Source organism: Sorex fumeus, unplaced genomic scaffold (assembly GCF_029834395.1).
Source record: "Sorex fumeus unplaced genomic scaffold, SorFum_2.1 ptg000075l, whole genome shotgun sequence".
In the NCBI taxonomy this organism is placed as follows: Eukaryota; Metazoa; Chordata; class Mammalia; order Eulipotyphla; family Soricidae; genus Sorex; species Sorex fumeus.
In genome coordinates this window covers 7602754-7626167 of record NW_026606132.1, presented here as the reverse complement: position 1 = coordinate 7626167, position 23414 = coordinate 7602754, and the positions used below count along the sequence as shown (strand labels likewise).

General features: G+C 43.9%; 1 protein-coding gene across 1 annotated transcript in view; it reads right to left on the bottom strand.

The window, feature by feature from the left end:
• Positions 1–502: 502 nt before the first annotated feature.
• Positions 503–23414, bottom strand: part of HTATSF1 (HIV-1 Tat specific factor 1) — a 32622-nt gene continuing 9710 nt past the window's right edge. Inside the window, exons 6-10 of the mRNA XM_056130314.1 lie at positions 22662–22825; positions 19116–19215; positions 6641–6730; positions 4100–4237; positions 503–3153 (exon numbers count right to left, since the gene is read on the bottom strand). Of these exons, the coding sequence (XP_055986289.1) occupies positions 2065–3153; positions 4100–4237; positions 6641–6730; positions 19116–19215; positions 22662–22825 (1581 nt within the window). The 3' untranslated portion in view covers positions 503–2064. The remainder of the gene's footprint in view (positions 3154–4099; positions 4238–6640; positions 6731–19115; positions 19216–22661; positions 22826–23414) is intronic.

Here is a 23414-nt window from a genome sequence, read left to right as displayed (position 1 = left end):
ATTCTGAGCAACACTGATCCCTGAGCTGACTTATGTTGTAATTCTGCATTCCAACCTTTGTATAGGGAAGACACAGCATTTTTCACTTAGAAAATCAAATTCTCCAATAAACACTGTTCAAATGCTTCTAGTTTATCTTCAAAGGGAATGCTATTTTGCTTTAAATATGTTCTATATTCTTTTTTCAATTTCTGGGTAACACCCGGCCATGCAACAGGGGTTACTCCTGGCTCATGCACTCAGGAGTTACTCCTGATGGTGCTCAGGGGACCATATGGGATGCTGGAAATCGAACCTGGGTCTGCCGTGTGCAAGGCAAATACCCTACCCGCTGTGCTATTGCTCCAGCCCCTATCTTAACTTTATGTCCTTTAACACTGATAATTGGCAAAAGTCTGAAGATTTAAAATTTCAGATGTTAATTAAAAAATTCTCAGAAAACTAGTTTAAAGAATAAGAACTCCCCTCTAAAACAGGATAATGATTACAGTTACAGACGGTATAATGAAAAAGCATCAATGGTTTATTTTATCACTTTTACTTTATGAGAATAACTTCATTACACAAAGTTCAACTCGTTAATACATCAATACTGAATTTAGAAAGCAAAACCAATACAGATCCCAAATTTTACTGGAACTACATAACCAAACACAGTACTAGACATATTTCTAGAACAGAAACTGAAAAAACAACATTGGAAAACATTTTTTGGGCCACACCCAGCCAGCAGTGCTTAGGGGTCACTCCTTGATGGTGCTACATGGTGCAGAATCTGGGTTGGCTGCATGTAAGGTCAGCACCCTACCTGCGTTACTATCTCTCTGGCCCCAGAAGTGAAAACTTTTAAGTCTGCATGAAAAGAGAAATTCTGAAACTCCAGGGTGTTCACAAGTTGTGTATACGCAAAGCTATGTACTATATGCAAACATTTTTTCTGAGGCATAGTGCTTTTACGTAAGAAATCCCCAAATTCAAGGTACAATCTGAATCGCCTCTGTATTTTTTAATGGAGGCTGTGGACGTCTGGAAGTTCACTTTTGCACGTCGAGTCAATTTATTTTATTTTTTTTTCAGCAAGCAGGTAGTTTATTGAGCTGGCTAGCCAGGGTCAAGCCGTCAGGCAAGACCTAAAGTCAATTTATTTTTAAAAATTTCATTTATATATTTTTTTGGGGGGAAGGGGGGTCAGATGGGGATGCTCTGGGGTTACTCCTGGCTCTGCACTCAGGAATCACTCCTGGAGGTACTCAGGAAACCATTTGGGGTGCCAGGGATCGAATATGGGTCGGTTGTGTGCAAGGCAAGCATCTTATCTTCTCTACTATTGCTCGGGCCCCTCAAGAATCATTTTTTCATGAAAAAGAGGTAGAAAAGAAATCCCTGCAAGGATCCAGCAAAGAAAGATTCTGAAGTGATATTTCATTTTTAATTAAAAATTATTCTTCATTTTGGGGCCACATCTGGCAATGTTCAGGGCTTCTCGCTCCGCGCTTAGGGGACCATAGGTGGTGCCAGGGATTAAACCAGGGTCAGGTATGATGAGCAAGGCAAGTGCCTTACCTCCTGATTTCTGCCCCATATTTAATTTTAGTAAAAGATGTTGTGATTTAGGAAGGGAGGTGAGTGTTATAATAATCTGGAACCAAAGAGACTCCTGGGGGATTTTTTAAGTGCTTAGAAAAAACAAACATTAGTATGAATAGAGCAACAGCAGCAATTTAAAATGCAATTTAACTCAAGGCCAATGTTTGGTTTCTGCATATTCACAACTTGTTTTAATTTCTATCACAGATGTCAATCAAAGCTTTAAAAATATTACTCTGCATGCACTTAGCAAATCTGACAAAGAACAAGGATCCAGTTTCTCTGCATTGTTAAAACTATGAAGTTGAACTCAACAGCCACGGAACATATATTTAAAATCATTAAGTACAGGTAAAATGACGACAACATCAACACGCTAGTTTCATGGCATCCTACCACTATGCACATGTTCGTGTAACACTACTGGTGATTACCCTGACACGTGGGCAAAGTGGAGAGAACAGCACATTTAAGGGGTTACATATTGTGGCCTTCAGTGGCATTGTCGTCATCATCATTGAAACTGAGGACAAAGCTGCTGCCTGAGGAGAGGGGTCCCTCTTCCTGAACGCTCCTCTTACTACCCCGACTCATGGTCCCCCATTCGCCAGAATCTCCCAACAACTTCACAATGGGATTCTGGGCATCCAATGACTCGTCATCTCTGAACAACCCATCTTCTTTTTCTTCTGGTGTGTTCTCTTCCTTTTTGTCTGATTCTTCCAACAGCTTCTCACTTTCATCTTCTTCCTCCTGCTCATCTGCATTTTCTTTGTCTTCCTTTTCATCCAACAGTTTCTCGTAGATCTCTTCCTCCTCCTCTTCTTCTGCCTTGTCGTCATCAAATGCCCTCCCAGAGCCTTCCTTGTTCACGGCTTTTCTAGAGTTGTCACCACCTAAGTCAGGTCTTTCTCCTACCTCTTTCTGGAGAACATTTTCCTGAAACTCCCTGTCAGACTCATCCTCATCAAATTCTTTTGTGACACTATCCTCTTCAGCACCATCTCGGAACTGCTTTCCAAAGCCCTTTTCTGCGTTTTCTCCAGACTCCATGTAGGGGCCCCCTTCTCTGGACCTCTGTTGAAGGTTTTTCTCTACACGATCATGCTTAAGTCTCTTTTTGGATTCTCTTTCAGGGCCATTTTTCTTAGCCTCTTTTTTAGGGTTATCCTCATCGAACACATTTTTGGCACTGCCTTCTCCAGATTCTCCTTCCAGGTAGTCTCGCTTTCTCTTGAGGGAGTCATCGTCAGCCTTGTTTTGGGGGCCACCTTCCTTAGCATCTTTCCCGGAGGCACCTTCTTCTAATTCGCCCCCGTCTTCTGTTTTCTCAAACTTCTTTTCATCGATGGGTTCTTCAAATGCCATTTCTGGTGCACCTTCTGGAACATTCACTTTAGACATGGTAGAGCACTCGGAAATGTGCCGTGCTCTGGAAGGACCCTCTGCCTTCTCTGGAACACTGACGGAATTTGCTTGCTGAAGACCTTTGTTGGCCTCAGAAGCATTAAGGAAAGCTTCCCATCCTTTCAGCCTTTCCTCTCGTTCTCTGGAGGTCTCTTCCACCTGTGTGTGAATGGACACTGCCATTAAAATCATTTTGGGGGAAAAGTGGACAATAATGTCTCGACAAAAGCATTCTGAAATTTTCTAAGGTATCTCTTTTTGGTGGTACTGGGGACCAAACCCAGGGCCTCACATGTGTAAGGAATAAGTCACATCCCTGGCCCAAGGTATCTCTTTTTCCTGGCTTTTTTGGGTCACACCTGGTAAGCCGGTGCTCAGAGCTTACTCCTGGATCTGCACTCAGTGATCAATCCCGGAGGGGCTTGGGGGGACCATATGGGGTGCTGGGAATCAAACTCAGGTGAGCCATGTGCATGTCAGGCGCCCTACCCACTAGACTATCACTCTGGCTCCAAAGTATCTCTTCTTATGGGACCAAAGCAATCCCTCCTCTTCATTTTTCAAAACGCTGATGTATTAGTACATGTAAAAACTACATGTATTGCATCAACTAACCATAAATGAGATAACCTAAATGGAGGCCAAATACCACATTACCACAGAAAGCTTTTATTAATTATAAAGTTCGTATTTGAGCTCCTGACTTTGCTACACAGCACGAAAGAGCACTGGATTGATTCATCTGTTCTTTCTAACTATTTTGAGCAAACCTAGAACTTTCAGAAATACAAATGGAAAGACTGAAACATTTGCTTTTTATCCTCTGAATGTATAAAGTATTACAAAAGTGTTGCTAAATTAGAAATATTTAAAGCACATCCAATGCTTACCTGAAGGGTTCCAGGATAGGTATTTGTTCGTAAAAAAAAAAAAAAAAACAAACAACAATTCCTATTTATCTGACAGTGTTTTTGGGCCACACCCAGCCGTGCTCAGGGCTGACTCTCGGTGCCGTTTGGGGGAACATATGGGGTGCTGGGGATAGAACCCAGGTCAGCACATGCAAGGCAAAGGCCCTACTACTGCACTCTATCCAGCCCCTTACCTGGTAATCTGTAGTTCCATCCCATGCTTCAGCAGTGATCTGACGGCCACCAAACCACCTTCCATTAAGGGTCTGAATACAGTAATCGGCTTCCTCTGGTTCTCGAAAGGACACAGAAGCCACACCATCTGGGTGTCTCTACCAAAGCATATAAGAAAAAGAATGAATGAAATGGGTAACTAGCATCTCCCTACCGTGAACGATCGTGTAGATGGAATCAGGTCACATGAGTTTAGAGAGCCCGATCAATAAATGGTGCCTTCTTGGATCTGTGTTGTTTTCAGAAGTGAAAAAAAAAGCATGCAAAGGTGAATACACACTCTTTTTTGGGGGGAGGGCCATACCTGACCGTGTTCAGGGTTTACTCCTGGCTCTGCATTTAGGGATCACTCCTGGCATGCTTGGGAGACCATACTGGGGTGCTGGGGATCAAACCCACGCTGGCCGTGTGTGAGTCAAATACCCACCCATGGTACCATTGCTCCTGTCACACAGAATTCTTTTCGGGCTACACCCAGAGATATTCAGGGGCTACTCCTGGCTCTACACTCAGTAATTACTCCTGGCGGTGCTTGGAGGACCATTATGGGATGCCAGAGATCGAACCTGGGTTGGCTGTGTGCAAGGCAAACACTTTACCTACTGCACTTTCTCTCTAGTACCACACAGAATTCTTTTTGTTTGTTTGTTTGTTTTTGGCTTTTTGGGTCATACCCGGTGATGCTCACTGGCTTTGCCCTAAAGAATTACTCCTGGCGGTGCTCGGGGGGCCATATGGGATGCTGGGAATCAAACCCGGGTCGGCCGTGTGCAAGGCAAATGCCCTACCTGCTGTGCTATCATTCCAGTCCCCCATCCCAGAACTCTTCATGAGTCTCCAAATATGCAGAAGAGGGGGGGCCAGAGAGATAGTACAGATGTAGGGCATTTGCCTTGCACGCAGCTAATCTGGGTTTGATCCCTGATACCATATGGTCCCCTGAGCGTACCAGGAGTGATTCCTGAGCACAGAGCTAGGAATAACCACTGAACACAGCTGGGGGTGGCCCCAAATCCTCTCTCCAAAAATATGGAAAATTCAAAAAGAGGCAGAAAAATGGGCAAACAGGGAGCCACAAAGTCTCAGACATTTTTCCTGTTCTATCCTCCACCCGACCACTTCCTCTTTAGAGTTCTCAAACTTACCTGGACTAGTACCTCTTTTCAGAAACAACAACAAAAACCTCCCTGCAAATCTTCCTTACTTGAAGTCTTAAAGGTGTTGGGGAATGGATTGATGGTACAGTGGGGAGGGCATTTGCCTTGTATGCGGTCGACCCAGGTTCAATCCCCGGCATCCCACATGGTCCCCAGAGCAATGCCTGGAGTAATTCCTGAGTGCTGAGTCAGAAGTAACCTCTGAGCATCGCTAGGTGTGACCCAAAAAGCAAAAAATAAATAAATAAAAATAAATTTTAAAAAAGTTTAAAGGTGTTATAGTTTTTAAAACTGTGAGAAACATGCAATTTGTCATGTTCTGTTCAGCTAACACTGTAGTCTTGATGTATTTGGAAGGACTTTGGAGAACACCTTCACCCAGTGGTGCTCAGGGGTTCTCAGGAGTGAGGCCAGGCTGTGGCGCTTGGGGGGCACTGGAGGGTACTGGGGCTCACACCAGGGTCAGCCGAAGTGGCCGCATACAAGGCCTTCCCACTTACACTACCTCTCCCGTCCAATGTTAAAGCTTTTAGTCATCAAAAACCAGATGAATCCTCAAGTAGTGACTATGTTGCACCCAGAGCAGAAGTAGAATTCTGTCCATATTAATTACTATCTCCTCACCGCCCCCCAGCCCTTTACTTGCTATTTCCCCTCTGAAGACCAAGTGCCTCATGAGGGGGATCCCCAGGACTGTTCATTTTGCACCTCTTCTGGTTCCTGGGCCACCCCTGGCGGGATCAGGGGTGTCATGTGTTGTGCTGGGGATCAAACCTGGTCAGTGGCATGCAAGGCCAAGGGCCCTATCTGCTGGACAATGGTTTCAGTCCTCTCCTTCCTTTCTAATGCTGAGGGCCATCCTAGTGTTTGGTGGACCTGCCCATTTTCTGTCATCACGTAAAGGACATCCAGACCCCTGGCATGTGACCTTTTGGCTGCTGGGGTGTCAGCCGCCCCTGCATCAGGACATGGTCTCCTTGCCACTTACATCACACTTGGCTCCAAGCAAAGGAACCTATAGTGAGTACCACTGAAATCTCCCTTCCTTAAACAAAGCACCCTCCCAATTATACCCAAGGCTACTGGGGGGCCACCTGGATTGTTCACTAGACCCCCATGGCATGGGTGGGGAGAAGCACTGCGTATCACCCACTTGGAGAAATATCGTTCTAGCGTAATGATGAACAGTTACGGAAATCTATGTCTAGTACCACCTGAACTTGGAATTTACATTCATGTAGTTAATGCAATAGAGGACTAACATTAACAAACGGAACTACGGTACAAAAACAGCCATCTAATATTTGGGGACAGAGTGATCACAGGTCCCCGCCTGGAACTTACATCGAAGAGCAGGAGCTTCCGAATTTGGCCAAACTTAGAACACTCTACTCGAAGGTCTTCTCTGATCTCATTCAGTACCAAGGGGTCATCCTGCAAAAATACACAGTATTTGTATTTGTATGTACACTGGTTTGCCCCACTTCCGAATCCTGAGGCTCAAATACCAATCCTGTTACTTTGACAAATCCACAAAGCCACCCTCCCGTAAACAAAGTTCCACTTAAGTTACTTAAGATTTCTTGGCAGCCTAGAAAACATTTCTTTCAAAAGAAGTCAGACTCAAATGAAGTCACTTTACCACAGCTCTGCTACGGCTACAGGCCCGCCCTGCTTCCAGAGGGAAGAAATGGAGTAACACGTTACAGTACAGCAGACAAGCGAGGGTATGGTGCCAACAGAGAGGGAAGGGAACTGGGAATGTACATTCCAAATAACAGTAGGTGGAAGGGGAGGAGGAATTCCCTAAGTGGAAGACTGCGAATGAGAGAGACAGAGAGAGACAAAGAGAGAGAGACAGAGGGAGAGCGAATTTCCTTGGAGTTTAAATCTCCTTTGTGTTTATCACAGATTTGGGGAAATGTAATGGAGACAGAGAGCGATCCCTTTCACCGAGTAAAGTGTTTCTAGAATTTTCCTTTGTGCTTGCAAGATCCCATTTGAACTCACAGGGTAAACCTCTTTGGGAAAGCTGCTGTTTTTGTCTTCTAGCACTCTGAAATGGACCCATACAAATAAAGTGTTATTAAGCATACAATAAGACATACTCTTAGCAGCTGTTTTCTTGCAATTGCAAGTCTATTCCAAACACTCAAGCAGTTTAACTGAGGCCTCCACTTAACACCCAAGGGAGTTCAGATGGCCTATGGGGAATTAACAAATCTCCTCGGCTGAGGACTGGCTCATAAAAAGTTACACTATCAACTGAATTTCAAGTACCCACAAATATTTGTGAGGAGACCTTGTCAACGAATTTCTACTGAATTCGATTTCTACTTTGTAGGGGATATTTAAATTCATCTACCCCACAGGTTTTCCATTTTTCTTACAGACTAAAGAGAATCTACCAAAAATCACGTCTGGCTCGCTCAAGGGCTGATGCATGCACTTCAGTGCCTGGGGTTCGATTCCCCACACCATCTAGTCCCTGCCAGGAAGCACCCCAGCGCTGAGCTGGAAGCTGGTTTGGGGCTGTGCCAGATGTGGCCCTCAAACCAAAACCAAATCCCCCAAACACAAAATCCCATTGGAGAAAATCACTGCAATTAAATTTAACGTCATAAAATGGGAAATCCTACAAATCCGAGGCTTAGAAGGTAGTGACGGTAGGATTCTGGATTCCCCTCCTGAGGCAGGAGTCATGGTTTACTGAGTTTTGGACACCTCCCAGAATACAACATGGACTTTTACACTCTGGAAACAGTCAATGAAAGTTTTGTTGACATTTGGTCACCTATTCCTAATGCCTTTATGTTATCCAACAAAGCAAATCAGGATATTAAAAAAAAAAACCAAAAAAACCCCCCAAAAAACCAAAAAAAAAGCTCAAGCAAACATTGTTTCAAAATACTTAAAAAATTTCTACATTGAAAGGTGATCCCAGATATAGAAAGATTGCATTCATCTGGGGAACATAAAGTAACAAAATAGGAGACTAACACCCAAGAACAGCCGAGATAAGTACCAGGAGGATTACTCCATGGCTCTGAGGACAGCTGCACACGCTAGGGGGAAAGGCAGCTCAGATAGAGAAGGGAGCACCAAATAAAGGGTGTTGGGAGGTTCCGCTCAGGATGGGAAATGCGTGATGAGAGTAGACTATAGTCCGAACAAGACTGCCACTCAAATGTCTCTTGCAAACCACAGCACTCAAAAGGAGAGAGATAACCGAGGGGAATGCCCTGCCACAGTGGTAGGGTGGTGGGGGGGATGGGTATTCGATCATTGTATAACTGAAACCCAAGCACAAAACTGTGTAAGTCTACAACTGTACCTCATGGTGTTTCACTAATAAAAATTTTAAAAAATACTCACAATACATAAAGGTACATAATGCATAAAGAAATAAAAGGGGGTTAGTTCTAAGCAGTGACTTGCTTATAAACAAACAAACATTTTGTTAGTACTTTCCAAATTGTATATAACGTTATTTAGGGAGAATAAAAAACACTGTTGTTAGACATATGTCTTAATCTTGTTTAAAGGACCACAAAAGAATGAATTTTTCATTCTCACGCTGATGGAGCCCAGTCATATATAAGTGGCACCAATCTTGGAAAACGTCAAAATAGCATCATTATTTTAGGTAGCGTACTGTAAACTTTCTTCATGACAGTGTTATAGATACTACCTGAAGTGCATATGTTAAAGTAGTGGTGGCTGGTTCATTGTGTTTTCTACAGCTGCACAAAAATCAACTTCTCTGTTGAAAGGGCTAGTGTCGCTACCAAAAGTGATGAAAACAAATTGTGATTTTTCTGAAGTCACAGGTATCTAAAGCAGTATGTCTATGTTAATAAAATTAATAAAGCTTTCAGTGAACTTAAAAAAAAAGAAAGGTGATCCCTGGGCTGGAGCGATAGCACAGTTGAGTAGGGAGTTTGCCTTACACGTGGCCGACCCGGGTTCAATTCCCAGCATCCCATATGGTCCCCCGAGCACCACCAAGAGTAATTCCTGAGTGCATGAGCCAGGAGTAACCCCTGTGCATTGCTGGGTGTGACCCAAAAAGGAAAAATAGAAAAAGGTGATCCCACTTCATAGAAATAGAGCATTTCTCTATTTCTGCATCTAAGCCTTCGTGGTTTCCTATGAGGATATTGAATTTTAGCCCGAGTCTCCCCAGATTGCCATTATTAGTAGTATTATTATTTTTTAATGTGGAAGTACTGCTATTAATTCAGCCACTGATGTAGCTGACTGAAGCGGGAATGAACTCCACTCCATTTTAATCCGTGGTAGCCTGGAAACCTAATGGAGCTTCACAGCTCAATAGCACCTTGAAGCTTAAAGATGACACTTTCCTCCTCGATGAAAATCTTGAAAGTATGTTAAAACACGGACATTTGTTCTGTGGACAACACTTCTCAAGGAACAGGCTTCAGACTCAATCAGACGGATGCAGTGAAACCTGCGGTCCATGTCCAAAGCGTTCTGTCCAGGGTTTGGTTTTCTCCTAACGCTCGAAGGCACATTTTGGATTCCTTTCTGATCGAAATTAACACTGCCCCGGACAGTGGCCACAAAGCAGATATAGCTGCTAGGCACCTTTGATGTACTGAGTTCAAATGGACATATGTTGGAGGTGTGAATGACACACTGAATTTGAAGATGTAGTAGCGAAGGGGAAAATAAAAGCTTTGTTTGGGGAGGGGGGGCGGCGTCACTCCCAGCGGTACTCAAGAGCTTCTCCTGGCAATGCTCTATGGAATGCATGGTACCAAGGATCAACCTTGGGCCCCTTCTGCATGGCTCAGACTGTTGAACTATTTCTCTGGCCCCATCATTAATATTTTTATGCTACACATTGAAAGGATAAGTTTGCATTTATCGAACTAAATACAATTCACGATTAATTTTCCATTTCATTCAATATAGTTTTTGTGGTTCCTAGAAAAACTTAAGACATCTGGCAAAAATTGAAGACACATTTGGCTCACATTCTATTTCGACTGAACAGCACTAGAATATGCAATGCAGGGCTGCAGTGATAGTACAGTGGGTAGGGCACTTGCCTTGCACGCAGCCCATCCTGGTCTGCTTGCTGGCACCACTCCTGAGGCCCCATCAAACCGAAAAAACAACACAAAAGAGAGATCTACACTTATGTTTTTATTGTTCCTGTTGGTTTTTTGTTTTGACTTTGGGTCCCATCTGAGGTGCTGGGGTGGGGGGGGGGGGGTTATTCCTGGCTCTGTGCTCAGGAGTGCCCCCTGGTGGTGCTCAGGGAACCAGATGCAAGCCAGAGATTAAACCAGGATTCAGCCCAAGTGGCCAATTACAAGGCAAGTAAGTGCCTTACCTCCAATACTATGTCTCTAGTCCTTGTACCTGAGTTTTTTTTTTAAATTTTGGTGGAATTTTTTTTTGTCTTGGGGCCACACCGGGATTATTTATTCCTGCTCAGAGATCACTACGAGGGCCCTACAAGGTGCCAGAGAGAGAATCCAGGTCAGCTGAGTCCATGACAAGTAAACAATTCAAAGTACTGTTTTTCCAGCCTTGGTAAAATCATTTTTAAAAACTAAGATATTAGTTTACATGGCTGTGTATGTTTTAGGAGTACCATTTTTTGCCTCTTCAAAAATTAAAGTTACCAGATCACAACCACCACCACCACAGGAATGATACCCCTTCACCACACACAGCCCTCTGGGGGGGGGGGGTGTTTCATTTTTAAAACAATTAGGAATCTATGTGCATGAAATACCTGCCCTGAAAACTATCCACTAGAGGGCCAGGGGATATGACCCAGAGGTAAAACACTGTATACAACAGGTACAAAGTTGTAAGGTCACAATCCCTAGCAGCACCCCACATGTGCATGCAACCCCGGGGAGGTCCTAGCATTGCAAGGAAGTGTGCAAGCGAGCCACACAAGGTAGGTGCAACCTCTTGATCAAAGACCACAGCTAAAGGGAACTTGTAGGAATCAAGGTAGAATAAATGTGGTTTTTGGGAGGAAAATTATTTGTTAAGCTAGGAAACACTAAGTCTGCCCAGGGGAATAGCTAGACTCAAATTAGGTGCTTCCATCATCAAAGCAGGAGGTAGAGAACCAAAACCAAAACAAAAATAAAAACAAAAACAGATGTGATTACACCAAAAGACCTCTGCCTGTCGAATTTGCCAAAACTTGAAGTTTCCCTTTATATTCATTTTAAGCATTTAGGAGTATGAAAATGGATGAAGGAATTTCATCTACAAAAACTAATACGTTGGGCTCAGGTGGCTGTATAGCAGGTAGGGCATTCGCCTTCCATGTGGCCAAACTGGGTTCGCTCCCTGGCATCCCATATGGTTCCCCAGCACTGCCAGGAGTAATTCCTAAGTGCTGAGCCAGGAGTAATCACAGAGCATCGCTGGGTATGACCCAAAAAGCCAACAATAAAACCCCTAAAATAGGTCACTACACTGAAAGATTAATTTGTAATACCATCCTAGTAATCTCTCTTGCAAGGATTCAATGTCTCCATGGTGAAATAAAACAACTTAGACTAATTTTCTTCTAAGGAAATATTTTTTGATCATTACATTAGCAACTTATTGGCAACAAGCAATATACAATAAATTATTGTGGGTCTGCTACTGGGGTAGGTTGAGAGAGAGTGGGGGAAATTGGAGACAATGATGGAGGGAAGATGAGAGACAGGTGTTGGATTATTGAATTCCTGTAACAAGTCATTATGAATAGCTTTGTAAACCAGTGTTTAAAATAAAGTGTAGGGGGAGAAAAAAATCTTACATACGTAGGCCTTACATATTTCATACAAACTCCAAAATATATTGCACAGAACTTTTAAAAAAGTTCATTAGTGACAGGTAAGACATGATTAGTACCATAATGAGATCTAAGTATAAAATAAAATTGAATGCAATATATTTTAGATTTCAGAGTTGAAAGCCTACTTATCTAAATGAGAACAGGCATTTATTATAGTGTATCAAATAGTTTTCAAGATCCTGAACAATCGGTTGAAGGCTCTTTGTGTTCCTAGAACGAACAGACGCCACTGGGCTATACTAGCACGCAACAGGGACAAATGGAGACAGTACTGGCACTGCTCAAGCAAATCGATGATTAACGGGAAGTCAAGTGATCAAATAGTTTTAATTTCCTTACATAGGTGAAAATCATATAAAAATCAAATTGACTTTCACTGATTTATTTTCCGAGCACTGTATTTGCCATTTCTTCAAGTTTTGTTGAAGCAAGCAATATAAACTAAATTTGTTCATGCGAGTAAGGGTTGCGGTTGGGAGGGGCTTGCCTGGCATGCAGTTGGGATGAAAACTGGGGACACTGGTGGAGCAAAGGTCACACTGGGGGTATTAGGATACTAACTGCCTGACAGAGGGGGGTGGGTGAGAGCCCTCCCCGCCCCAAGGGACCCAGCCCCGGCAGCTGAACACCTCCTGACCCCAACTGCCACCACGCTCAAGGCTGCTCGCTCCCCACATGCTTGGGCTGAGCCTCATGCATGAGTGAACATATTCTTGGACTGCACGGCTGCCACGACACATCATAAGACACTCCCTACCCATTCTCCGTAAGTACCATACCACGTTTGATGGGGCTCAGATAATAGGCAACAAATCATAGAGAGAAATATATATATGCATATATGCATATTTTCATACACACATATATATATATATATATATATACTAAAGCTCACATCACTCAACCTTTAACAACATGTTAGTGATATCGTAAAGAATGTCTTAATGGCCCCTGCCAAAATAGAACAATCTTCACACCGTTTCCTATATGAATACTTTTTGGTAAGCATTTTCAGTGACTCTTCATAAGAATACATAACATTACAATATATTATTTTGGTTGTGCTCTGGGACTGGGATTGGGGCTTGAGATGGAAACATCCCAAATTTGGTGGTGGGAAGATATTACTATTAAATGTAATCAAATATTGTGAACTACCTTATAAAATAAAAAAGAATACTAGGGGCTGGAGTGATAGCACAGCTGGTAGGGCATTGGCCTTGCACGAGGCTGACCTGGGTTCGATTCCCAGCATCCCATATGGTCCCTGAGTACTGCCAGGAGTAATTCCTGAGTGCATAAGCCAAGAGTAACCCCTGTGCATCGCAGAGTGTGAACCAAAAAGAAAAAAAAAAGAAAAAAAAAGAAAAAAAAAGGAATACTAACTGCCAGAAACAACTATATTATGAACAACTCTGTGAAACACGATTTTTTAATTAAAAAAAAAAAACCACTAATAGGTCAAGGTCTGTAGCGACAGTACAATAGGTAGGGCACTTGACTTGCAAGCAGTTAACTCAGGCCCGATCCCTGTCACCCCACATGGTCCCCCAAGCCTTCCAGGAGTGATGCCTGAACACTGAGCCAAGAGTAAGCCCTGAGCACCACCAGGTGTTGCCCCCAAACAAACTAAGCAAAATGGGAAAAAACCCCAAAGTTAATAGGTCAGCTAATGGGGGAAAAAACACCACCAAAAACTGTTATTTATCCGGGTGATAATGTGATGAACTGTTGGGATATTTTCTAATTTGTCTCTGGAAGACTAGATATCATGACTCATCTATCAACTCCTTTCCAAAACCCACCTGGCAAGAACAAACATTAGCTTCCAAAAGCAGTTAAAGGGCAACTGTCCATGTGCATTATTTAAACACAGTTCTTTATCTATCTCTGCAAGTCAAAAGCAGCTAGTATAAGTGCAAGATTTAACAAACCTGAAGGGTTATAGGCAGAAGAGACGTCAAACACTAGAAACAGAACACATCACTTCCTGAGGGCCACAAATCAAGCACAGACTCCATGGGTGCACATTATGGTTTCCTGGGGTGAAGCTCAACAGAGCATTCTTTCCCCCCTAAATTTCATTAATTTAAGCACCATGATTTAGAAAGTCATTCATAGTTGGGTTTTATACACACAATATTCCATCAACAATCCAACCACTCGCGCCAACTCCCCCCCACCATCACTGTTCCTAGGTTCCCTGTCCTACCCATCACCCCCTACCCCCAGCTTTCCACTTTGCGTCACTTTTTAAAAAAAAAATTTATTAGTGAATCACTGTGAGATACAGTTACAGACTTACAAACTTCCATGCTTGCATTTCAGTCATACAATGGTCGAGTACCCATCCCTCCACCAGTGCCTATTTCCCACCACCAATGGTCCCAGTATCCCTCCCACCCCGCCTCTGTGGCAGGGCATTCCCTTTTGCTCTCTCTCTCCTTTTAGGTGTTGTGGTTTGTAGTACAGGTATTAAAGGGTGCTAGGAGGGCCTGCTCAGGATGGGAGATGCGAGCTGAAAGTAGACTATAGATCAACTGGGCACTTTTTTTTGCTTTTTGTGTCACACCCAGTGATCAAATATTATGAAAAACCATGTGGAACCACACACACACACACCCACACACCCACACACACACACACACACAGTACTCAAATAGCCAAAGCAATTCTGAGCAATCCCGGATGGGAGGAGCATTATATCCCCAACTTTATACTATAGAACTATCACAATTGGGGATCCGGGGATGGTGAATGACAGAGGCACCTGCCTTGCTAGGACCGAGGCCACAAGTGGCTCCCTGATGCCACCCACCTACTCCCACCATTGGCCAGAAAGCTGCAATAGAGTGTGCAGCAGCCCCTCCCCACGCACAGTGAGCACTGCATCTCAAAACTCTGTCGGCATCCTGGCCAGCCACGGTGAGCACGGTCACCACGGGATGTCTCTGGCTCCTGCGGGCATGCATGCATGCACCTGCTCAGCACCCCGGCCTCGTGAGCACTGCTGTTAGAGGCATGACCCACAGTCACGGCAGCAACAAAAGGGAAAGAACTCTAGGAGTCGCAACAGCAGGCGGCTCTAAGACCAGTGGACACACCATCCGGTGGAAGAGAACTGACCCCTCACGTGTCAGTATGGGGGAGGGAGGAGTGAACCAACGCATAAGCGCACAAAGGGCAGTGAGTCTCCCGCAAAGGGTGCTGGGAAACCTGGCCGGCCACGTGGGATAGGAGGAAAACGGCCTACCGTTCTTGCATGATGCACAGAAACTCAAAACTGAAAAAGTGCCATGTTAGGCACTAAACTGTAAATTGTAAGGAAGAACACCGAGGCGGAACACTCCATGATGCTGGCTTTGGTGGGATTTAAGGGATTAGACTCCATTAGCCAGGAAAAGTGAGTCGCCATTTTAATGGGAAAATAGTCTCTGAACACAGAAGTGAGCCCTGAGAACAGAGGTGAGGGTGCTGGGAAGACAGTAGGGTGGGCAGAGGCATTTCCTTGCACATAGTTGACTTGGCTTGATCTCCAGCATTCCACCTGGTCCCCCAGACCTACCGAAAGTGATCTCAGAGCGCAGAGCAAGGAGTAAGCCCTAAGTGGATCACTCAAAGGGCTGGAACGCATGCCTTCCATGTAGGAAGCCAGGCTTTTCAGCTAAGCAATGCTAAACATTGCCAGGAATGGCTCCAAAAGACACCCTAGTGACTGGGACACTATATTTGCACACCACCATCTTACATAGAACGAATATCCACAATCTATAAAGAACCCAACAACAAAAACATCAAAAATGTGGAGAAGACAGACACTGGATGAAGGGAAACACAGATGGCCAAAAGGGACATGGAAAATTCTAAGTGACCATTTAGAAGGGACCACGAAGTGAATGATAACTGGAGGGTTCGTTCGGGACGGGAGATGTGTGCTGAAAGTAGAGTATAGACCAAACATGTTGGCCACTTACTACCTGCATTGCAAATCATAACACCCAAAAGAAGAGAGAGTAAAAGGGAATATGCCTGCCACAGAGACAGGTGGGGGGATGGGATGGGGGTGGCGGGAGGGGTACTGGGAACATTGGTGGTGGAAAATGTGCACTGGTGGAGGGATGCGTACTCGATCATTTTATGACTGAAATGTAATCACGAAAGTTCGTAAGTCTGTAACTGCACATTATGGTGATTCATTTAAAACAAACACTCACTGCCGTTAATTATCAGGTAACTGTGAATGACAGTGAGGCATCTACTCACCCTTGTGAGAAAGGCCTGTATCAAATAGGAACAAAGTCCTCACACATTGTTAGGAGCACAAATTGGTTCAGTGTTTCTGGAAAATCGAGTGTACATTTCTCCGCCACTATGGTGGAGGGTATGCTGTTGGAATGTGGCATGCGTGAAACTCTGCCGCTCTCAGTATTATAAATCACAGGGCCTACAGTAAAATTTTTATTTATTTATTTATTTTGCTTTTTCGGTCACACCCGGCGATGCAAAGGGGTGACTCCTGGCTCATGCACTCAGGAATAACTCCTGGTGGTGCCCGGGGGATGCTGGAAATTGAACCCAGGTTGGCCGCGTACAAGGCAAACGCCCTACCGGCTATGCTATCGCTCCAGCCCTGTAAAATAATATTTTTAAAGGAATTTTTTAATTAAATGTTCAATAGGTTGTGTTTAAGTCAACGGGGTCATTCAATTGAAAATTGTAAACATTAACCTTGAGTATCAAAATACATGGTCAGAGAGACAGTACAAAGGTTATGGCACTTTGTTTTTCTTTCCTTTTTGAATATCTTAATTATTATTTTTTATTAAATCACCATGCGATAGTTACAAAGCTGTTCATGATTGAATTTCATTCATACAATGTTCCAACGCCCATCTCTTCAACAGTGTGATTTCTCACCACCAATGTCCCTTTTACCCTCCTGCTATACCTCCTGCATGTCTTTATGGCAGGTGCTTTTCTTCTTCCTCTCTCTCTCTCTCTCTCTCTCTCTCTCTCTCTCTCTCTCTCTCTCTCTCTCTCTCTCCCCCCCACGTCCCCACCCACCCCACCTTTGGGCACTATAATTTGCCATACAGGTACTGAAAGGTAATCATGCATATCCCTTTACCTACTTTCAGCACTCAGTTCTTGTCCATAGTGATCATTTCCAACTAGTATTGTCACAGTGTTCCCTTCTCTATCCTAATTGCCATCTATTTCCACACACACAAACGTCCAAGCATGCGCCAGTCCTCCTGACCTTATGGCACTTTGGATACAGCCAATCTGAGCTTGATGCCCAGAACCACATATGGAGCCCTGAGCATCACTAGGAGTGATCCCTGTTGTTATGGCGCGGGTGTGCCCCAACCGCTCCTGACTGCCCCCTCCCCCTACAAAGCAGGTGTGGTATATACAGAATGGAACAGTACTTAACTACAAGAAAGATGAAATCTCCCCTACTACTACGACTTGAATGAACTGGCAGGGGTTGAGCTAAGCAAAGAGCAAAGGGGGAGGGCAAACATCGGTGATCTCACCCATAAGTGGCAAATAAAGAAATGAATCAAGGAAACAGACAAAACTTGAGTGCAGACAAACCCCAGACACTGATCACAGAACACAGGCTATGGAGGTGGTAGAGGTGGTGGGTCAGGGATGAGAGGAGGAGCAATGAACTAAGTAAGGGAAGTGGCTAAAAGTACATGGGGAAACACAAACACTTATCTTGTGATAGAGTGCAATCTCAATAAAAAATGAAAAAAGTCACCATTTGACTCATTTGAAAGCTACAAAAATTCACAGAACAAACAAAATGGGCCTAACGGCAAGCTGAGTTATTTGTAAGATTTTTACCTTCCCACGTGCAATTTGCTACTAATTTAGGACTCCATGTGACAGGGCCACAGTACAATGGGTAGGGTGCTCGTCTTGCATGAGGTCTAACCGGGTTCAATCCCTGGCATCCCAAATCATCCCCTAAGCCTGCCCAAAGTGATCTCTGAGCCAGAGCCAGGAATAAACCCTGAGCACCACCACTGGGTGTGGCCCCAGACACAAACAAACACTCTGCCCTTCCATGAATGAGGCCACTGGTTTATGCCAAAAGACTAAGAGGCAGACTGTATCACCAGGCCCTCTGACAGAAAGGAATATTCCTTTATTCCTTAAATCCCTTAAGTAGATGTTTCCTTTGGTTGCTTTTATTTGCTGTTCTAGAAAGTCTTCAGTTAGGGAGCAACTCTAGAGCTTTATAAAAACTAGGTCCTCAAAACCGATCACTATGATGGAACAAGATATCAGAAGCCGCATTGTATTAAGCAGGGGTATTTAATTAACGAGCACACCTTTGGCACCAAAGAGCAAATTTTATTTAGAAGTGCAAAACTGGTGTGCTGCACTAAAATTGGCTCATGTTTGTTTGCAAAAAGTGCATTCAAAACCCCAAGGAGCTCTCACAGAACTTTGAGTAGTTATATTCTAATGATTTGCCATAAAAATAGCATCCCTTTGAGGGGACAGAATGGCTATCAGTTTTCCTTGGGATATGGCTGGAGTGATAGCAAAGTGGTAGGGCGTTTGCCTTGCAAGTCGCTGGGCCCAGCCGAGCCAGGTTTGATTCTTCCGCCTCTCTCGGAGAGCCCAGCAAGCTACCAAGAGTATCTCGCCCGCACGACAAAGCCTGGCAAGCTACCCGTGACGTATTCGTTATGCCAAACACAGTAACAATAAACCTCACAATGGAGATGTTACTGGACCCGCTCGAGCAAATCGATGAACAATGGGAGGACAGTGACAGTGATGGTAAAAAAAGGGTTAAACATGGAATGAGCTGAAAACTGCCATTTTTGCACCCAGGACATGAAGGTGTACGGCATGACGTAAGAGATGGGATAAGGCATGCTTTGGATGGAAGACAGGAAGCATCGCTTCAGAGAAAGCATTGCTATCACTATCAGGACAATCATTTCCTACCTCAAAATCCGTAGGATGAAACATATTTTTGATGATGACAACTCGCTCGTGGCGCATACGGGATGGTCCAGTTCTCCTCTCGGGTCTCCAATCCAACTGCCTAGTGAAATAAAGCAGGAACAAGAAACCGGTTTTTATTTTCTACTTGCTGAAGAGAAAGAACAAAAGAAATGATCAGGTAAGAGATGGATCAGGATGGAAAGCCCCCAGAATAGATATTTTTCTAGAACTGTCCCATTACAAATACTCCAATGAAACTTATGAAAAATTGCTAACTAGCATTTCTGATTATTTAGGAAGATCTAATTTGAGGGCAATTAAACCCTAGTATGTTTAAATGGTATTGGATATTTTCCATTTTATGATCACAAAGAAAAAGTGTCAAATCGGTATATGTTATGGGGTCGCAGAGAGAGTACAAGCGGGTAAGGCTCTTCTTGCCTTTACACACAGCCAACCTGGGTTTGCTCCCCAGCACCCTGTATGGTCCCCTGAGCACAACCAGGAGAGATCCCTGAGTGCAAAGCCAGGAGTAAGCCCTGAGCACAGCTGGGTGTAACCAAAATTCAACTCCTTGTCCCCAAACCACAATACCCCAAGAAACTGGTATATGTAAAACTACACTGCTGCAGTATTAAATTTTACGTATGTTGCTCATAAAATTTGTGTTTTGGTTTTTGAGCCATACCCAGCAGTGCTCAGGGATCACACTGGGTGGGGCTTGGGGGAACCATATGGGCTGCTGGGGATCAAACCTGGGTCTGACTTATGCACAGCAAGAGCCTTACTCATTGTACCCTTGCTCATAAAACTTGTATCTGTTTTACCTATTCTTTTTTTTTTTTTGCTTTTTGAGTCACACCTGGCAATGCACAGGGGTTACTCCTGGCTCATGCACTCAGGAATTACTCCTGGTGGTACTCGAGGGACCATATGCTGGGAATCGAACCTGGGTCGGCTACATGCAACACAAATGCCGTACCCGCTGTGCTATTGCTACAGCCCGTTTTGCCTATTTTTGTAAAAACCATAGGTCACCACAGCCAAATGGTTTTTATGACCATTTATCACTTAAGTATATGTAGAAGTGCCATTAGAAATCACGCCAGCAAAAATACTTCTGGGGGGGTTGAGTGATAGTACAGCAAGTACTACATTTGCCTTGAATGCGGCTGACCCAGGTTTGATCTCCAGCACCCAATATGGTCCCCTAAGCCTGCCAGGAGTAAGCCCTGAGCACCACTAGTTGTGGTCCCAAAACCCCAAAAAAGAACTTATGGGGGCTGGAGAGATAGCACAGGTGCTAAGGTACTTCCTTTACTCGTGGCTTACAGGGGTTTGATCCACAGCGCTGCAGAGGCTCCACTGAGCACTGCAACGAGTGATCTCCAATCAGTGAGCCAAGAGTAAGCCCTGAGTACTACTGGCCCACCACAAACTAAACGATATAAGTTACCATAAAAGTATTAAAAAAATTCACTGAGACATAAACCTGAAAGCTTTGTAACCTTTCCCACAGTGATTCAATAAATAAAAAAAAAAAAAAAAAAAGTATTAAAAAAATTCTTAAAATGATCCTATTTCAAAATGCCCTGCCACAGAGGCAGGGTGGGATGGGGGGGATGGGTGTGGGAGGGATACTGGGATCCATGGTGGTGGAAAATGGGCACTGGTGGAGGGATGAGTATTTGATCATTGTATAATCGAAACCCAAGCACAAAAATTTGTAAATCTACAACTGTACCTCATGGTGTTTCACTAATAAAAATTAATTAAAAAAAGATCCTATTTCAAAAAGAAAATCAAACACGTAACAGAAAGTTAATGACACAGGAACTTGCAAATGCATAGGAAATACGTTAAGTCTAATTTCTACCTCCTACAAACAAACCCATATATGAAAATTTAAACTCATGGTATAGTTTATTTCAATCCACATAAAAAACGAAAATAGGGCTTGTGTGATAACATAGTGGGTAAGATGTACGTGGCCGCCAATCATGCCAGGAGTGTTCCCTGAACACAGGGTCAGGAGTGCTCCCTGAGCACCACTAGGAATGGCACCCCCCCACACCACACCAAACAAAAATGAACTCAAGGGAGGAGCAACAGATCAAAGGGTTGGACATGGAGGAATCTCAAGTTTAATTCCCGACATGGCATGGTCCAAGAGCAGCCCTTGAGTGTCACTGGGTATGATGCCAACACAAAACAAAACAAAAACCAAAAAAAAAAAAACCAGGAATTCAGTAGTTTACAAAATGAAAAATGAATTTTGGTAAACAAATTGAAATTATCTTAATCAGGTGGTCAGCAATTCCCAAAGAGATGGCTCTTATCCTGCCTAAGTCCCATTATGTTACAAATGAACATCCCAGGAAACATCACAACCAAATCATTCAGTTAGTACAGTTCACTGACGACTCCTCATGTCATAGAAAATGCTTTTTAAAAGAATCTGTAGTGGTGCCAGAGTGATAGTACAGTGGGTAAGGCACTTTCCTTGTACACAGCCAACTTGGTTCAATCTTTGGTGCCCCATATGGTCCCCTGATCCTGGCCAGGAGCAATCTCTGAACACAGAGTGGGAGTAAGCACTGAGTAGCAGGGTATGACCCCCAACAAACAAACGAAAGAATTTTTGTGTGTTTTTTTTTTGCCTTTTGGATCACACCCGGTGATGCACAGCAGTTACTCCTGGCTCTGCACTCAGGAATTACTCCTGGTGGTGCTCAGGGGACCATATGGGTGCTGGGAATCAAACCCGTGTTGGCTGTGTGCAAAGCAAATGCTCTACCCGCTGTGCTACTGCTCCAGCCCCACAAAACAACTTGTGGATACAGTTGTGGGGAAATGGAAGTGGGGCACATTTTTTACAGGGGGACACTGAGGCGAAGGGTGTAGTGTTGGGTTGTTATACGCATGAAACCCGATCACTGACAATGCTGTAAATCCCGGTACCTGAAATTTTAAATTTCTAGAAATAAGAATAAAAACAGAACAAAGTTACTTAGTCTTCAGTTCTTTTGCCTGCTCCAAAGCACGAAGGCTCTTTTCCTTTGGGACTAACAGAAGCTTTAGCCTGCGAGACTCCGAATGACACCAGCAGCAGCCTGAAAAGGCTGGACTCCCTCAGGAAATGAGAAATTTCAGCAGGAACAAAATGCCATGATAAGACTCAAGAAAGATAAGCACAATACTCAATTCCTTTCCCCTAGACAGCCCTAGCAAAAGACTCTTAGCTGCAGAGAAAATCTGAAGCTGGGGATGTTGGAAAAGAAAATTTTAAAACAAATTTTGCCATAGCAAGCACCTTGCACTTCAATTCTAAAATCACTTGCATACCAACTGGGGGGAGGTCATTTAAAAATAATTCCATGGGGTTCTCCCTTCTTCCTTCTCTCTCAAATTTCCTAAGACTGTGCTTACTTTTAAAAAATATTTACCTATAGCTGATTGGGGGGGAGGCTAAGTCTTTACTATCAAGACCATACTCTTAGGATGTTTACATGAAATCTAAGAAAAGCAGGGAGGGAAACCACAAACTTTTGCTGCAGAGACAGTTTCTTCTTATAGTCTTTGCATTTCTTCTTCTTCTTTGAGGCATCATATGTCCCCTTCAGTTGAAACTTAGCCACTTCAACATGTAACCGGTAGCCACGAATTTCATCTTCATCCAGCAGTTTCAAAGCGAGCTCCACAGATTCCCTCTTTATAAAGGCAAATAAGGTAGAGTTAGGAATTTACACACACGAAACTTGAGGAATTCTTTTGTCCCCAAAAGAATGATGACCGTACCCAAAGGTGTAAATACAACTACCTAATCTAGGATCAAGAACTAGAGAATGGGGGCTGGAGCGATAGCACAGCGGGTAGGGCATTTGCCTTGTAAGCAGCCAACCCGGGTTCGATTCCCAGCATCCCATATGGTCCTCCGAGCACCGCCAAAAGTAATTTCTGAGTGCATGGGCCAGGAGTAACCTCTGTGCATTGCTGGGTGTGACCCAAAAAGCAAAAAAAAAAGAGGGAAAGAAAGATGGCGGCCGCACGGGAGCCTTGTGGACAGCAGGTTTGAGCCGGGGGCGGGGGGCAGCGGGGGCCTCATGGGAAGGGGGGCGTTCTGGGCCGTCCTTCACGCCCAACCGAGGTCACCAGCTGCCCCCCACGAGCGGCTCTCCGGCACGGCCACGACTCCAGAGCACAGAAACCAATCTCTTAACTATCTAACTTTTAATAGAAATACTTCCAGGGTTAATAAGTGAAACAGCAGAAATCCAATAAAAGACTTCATTTTATTCT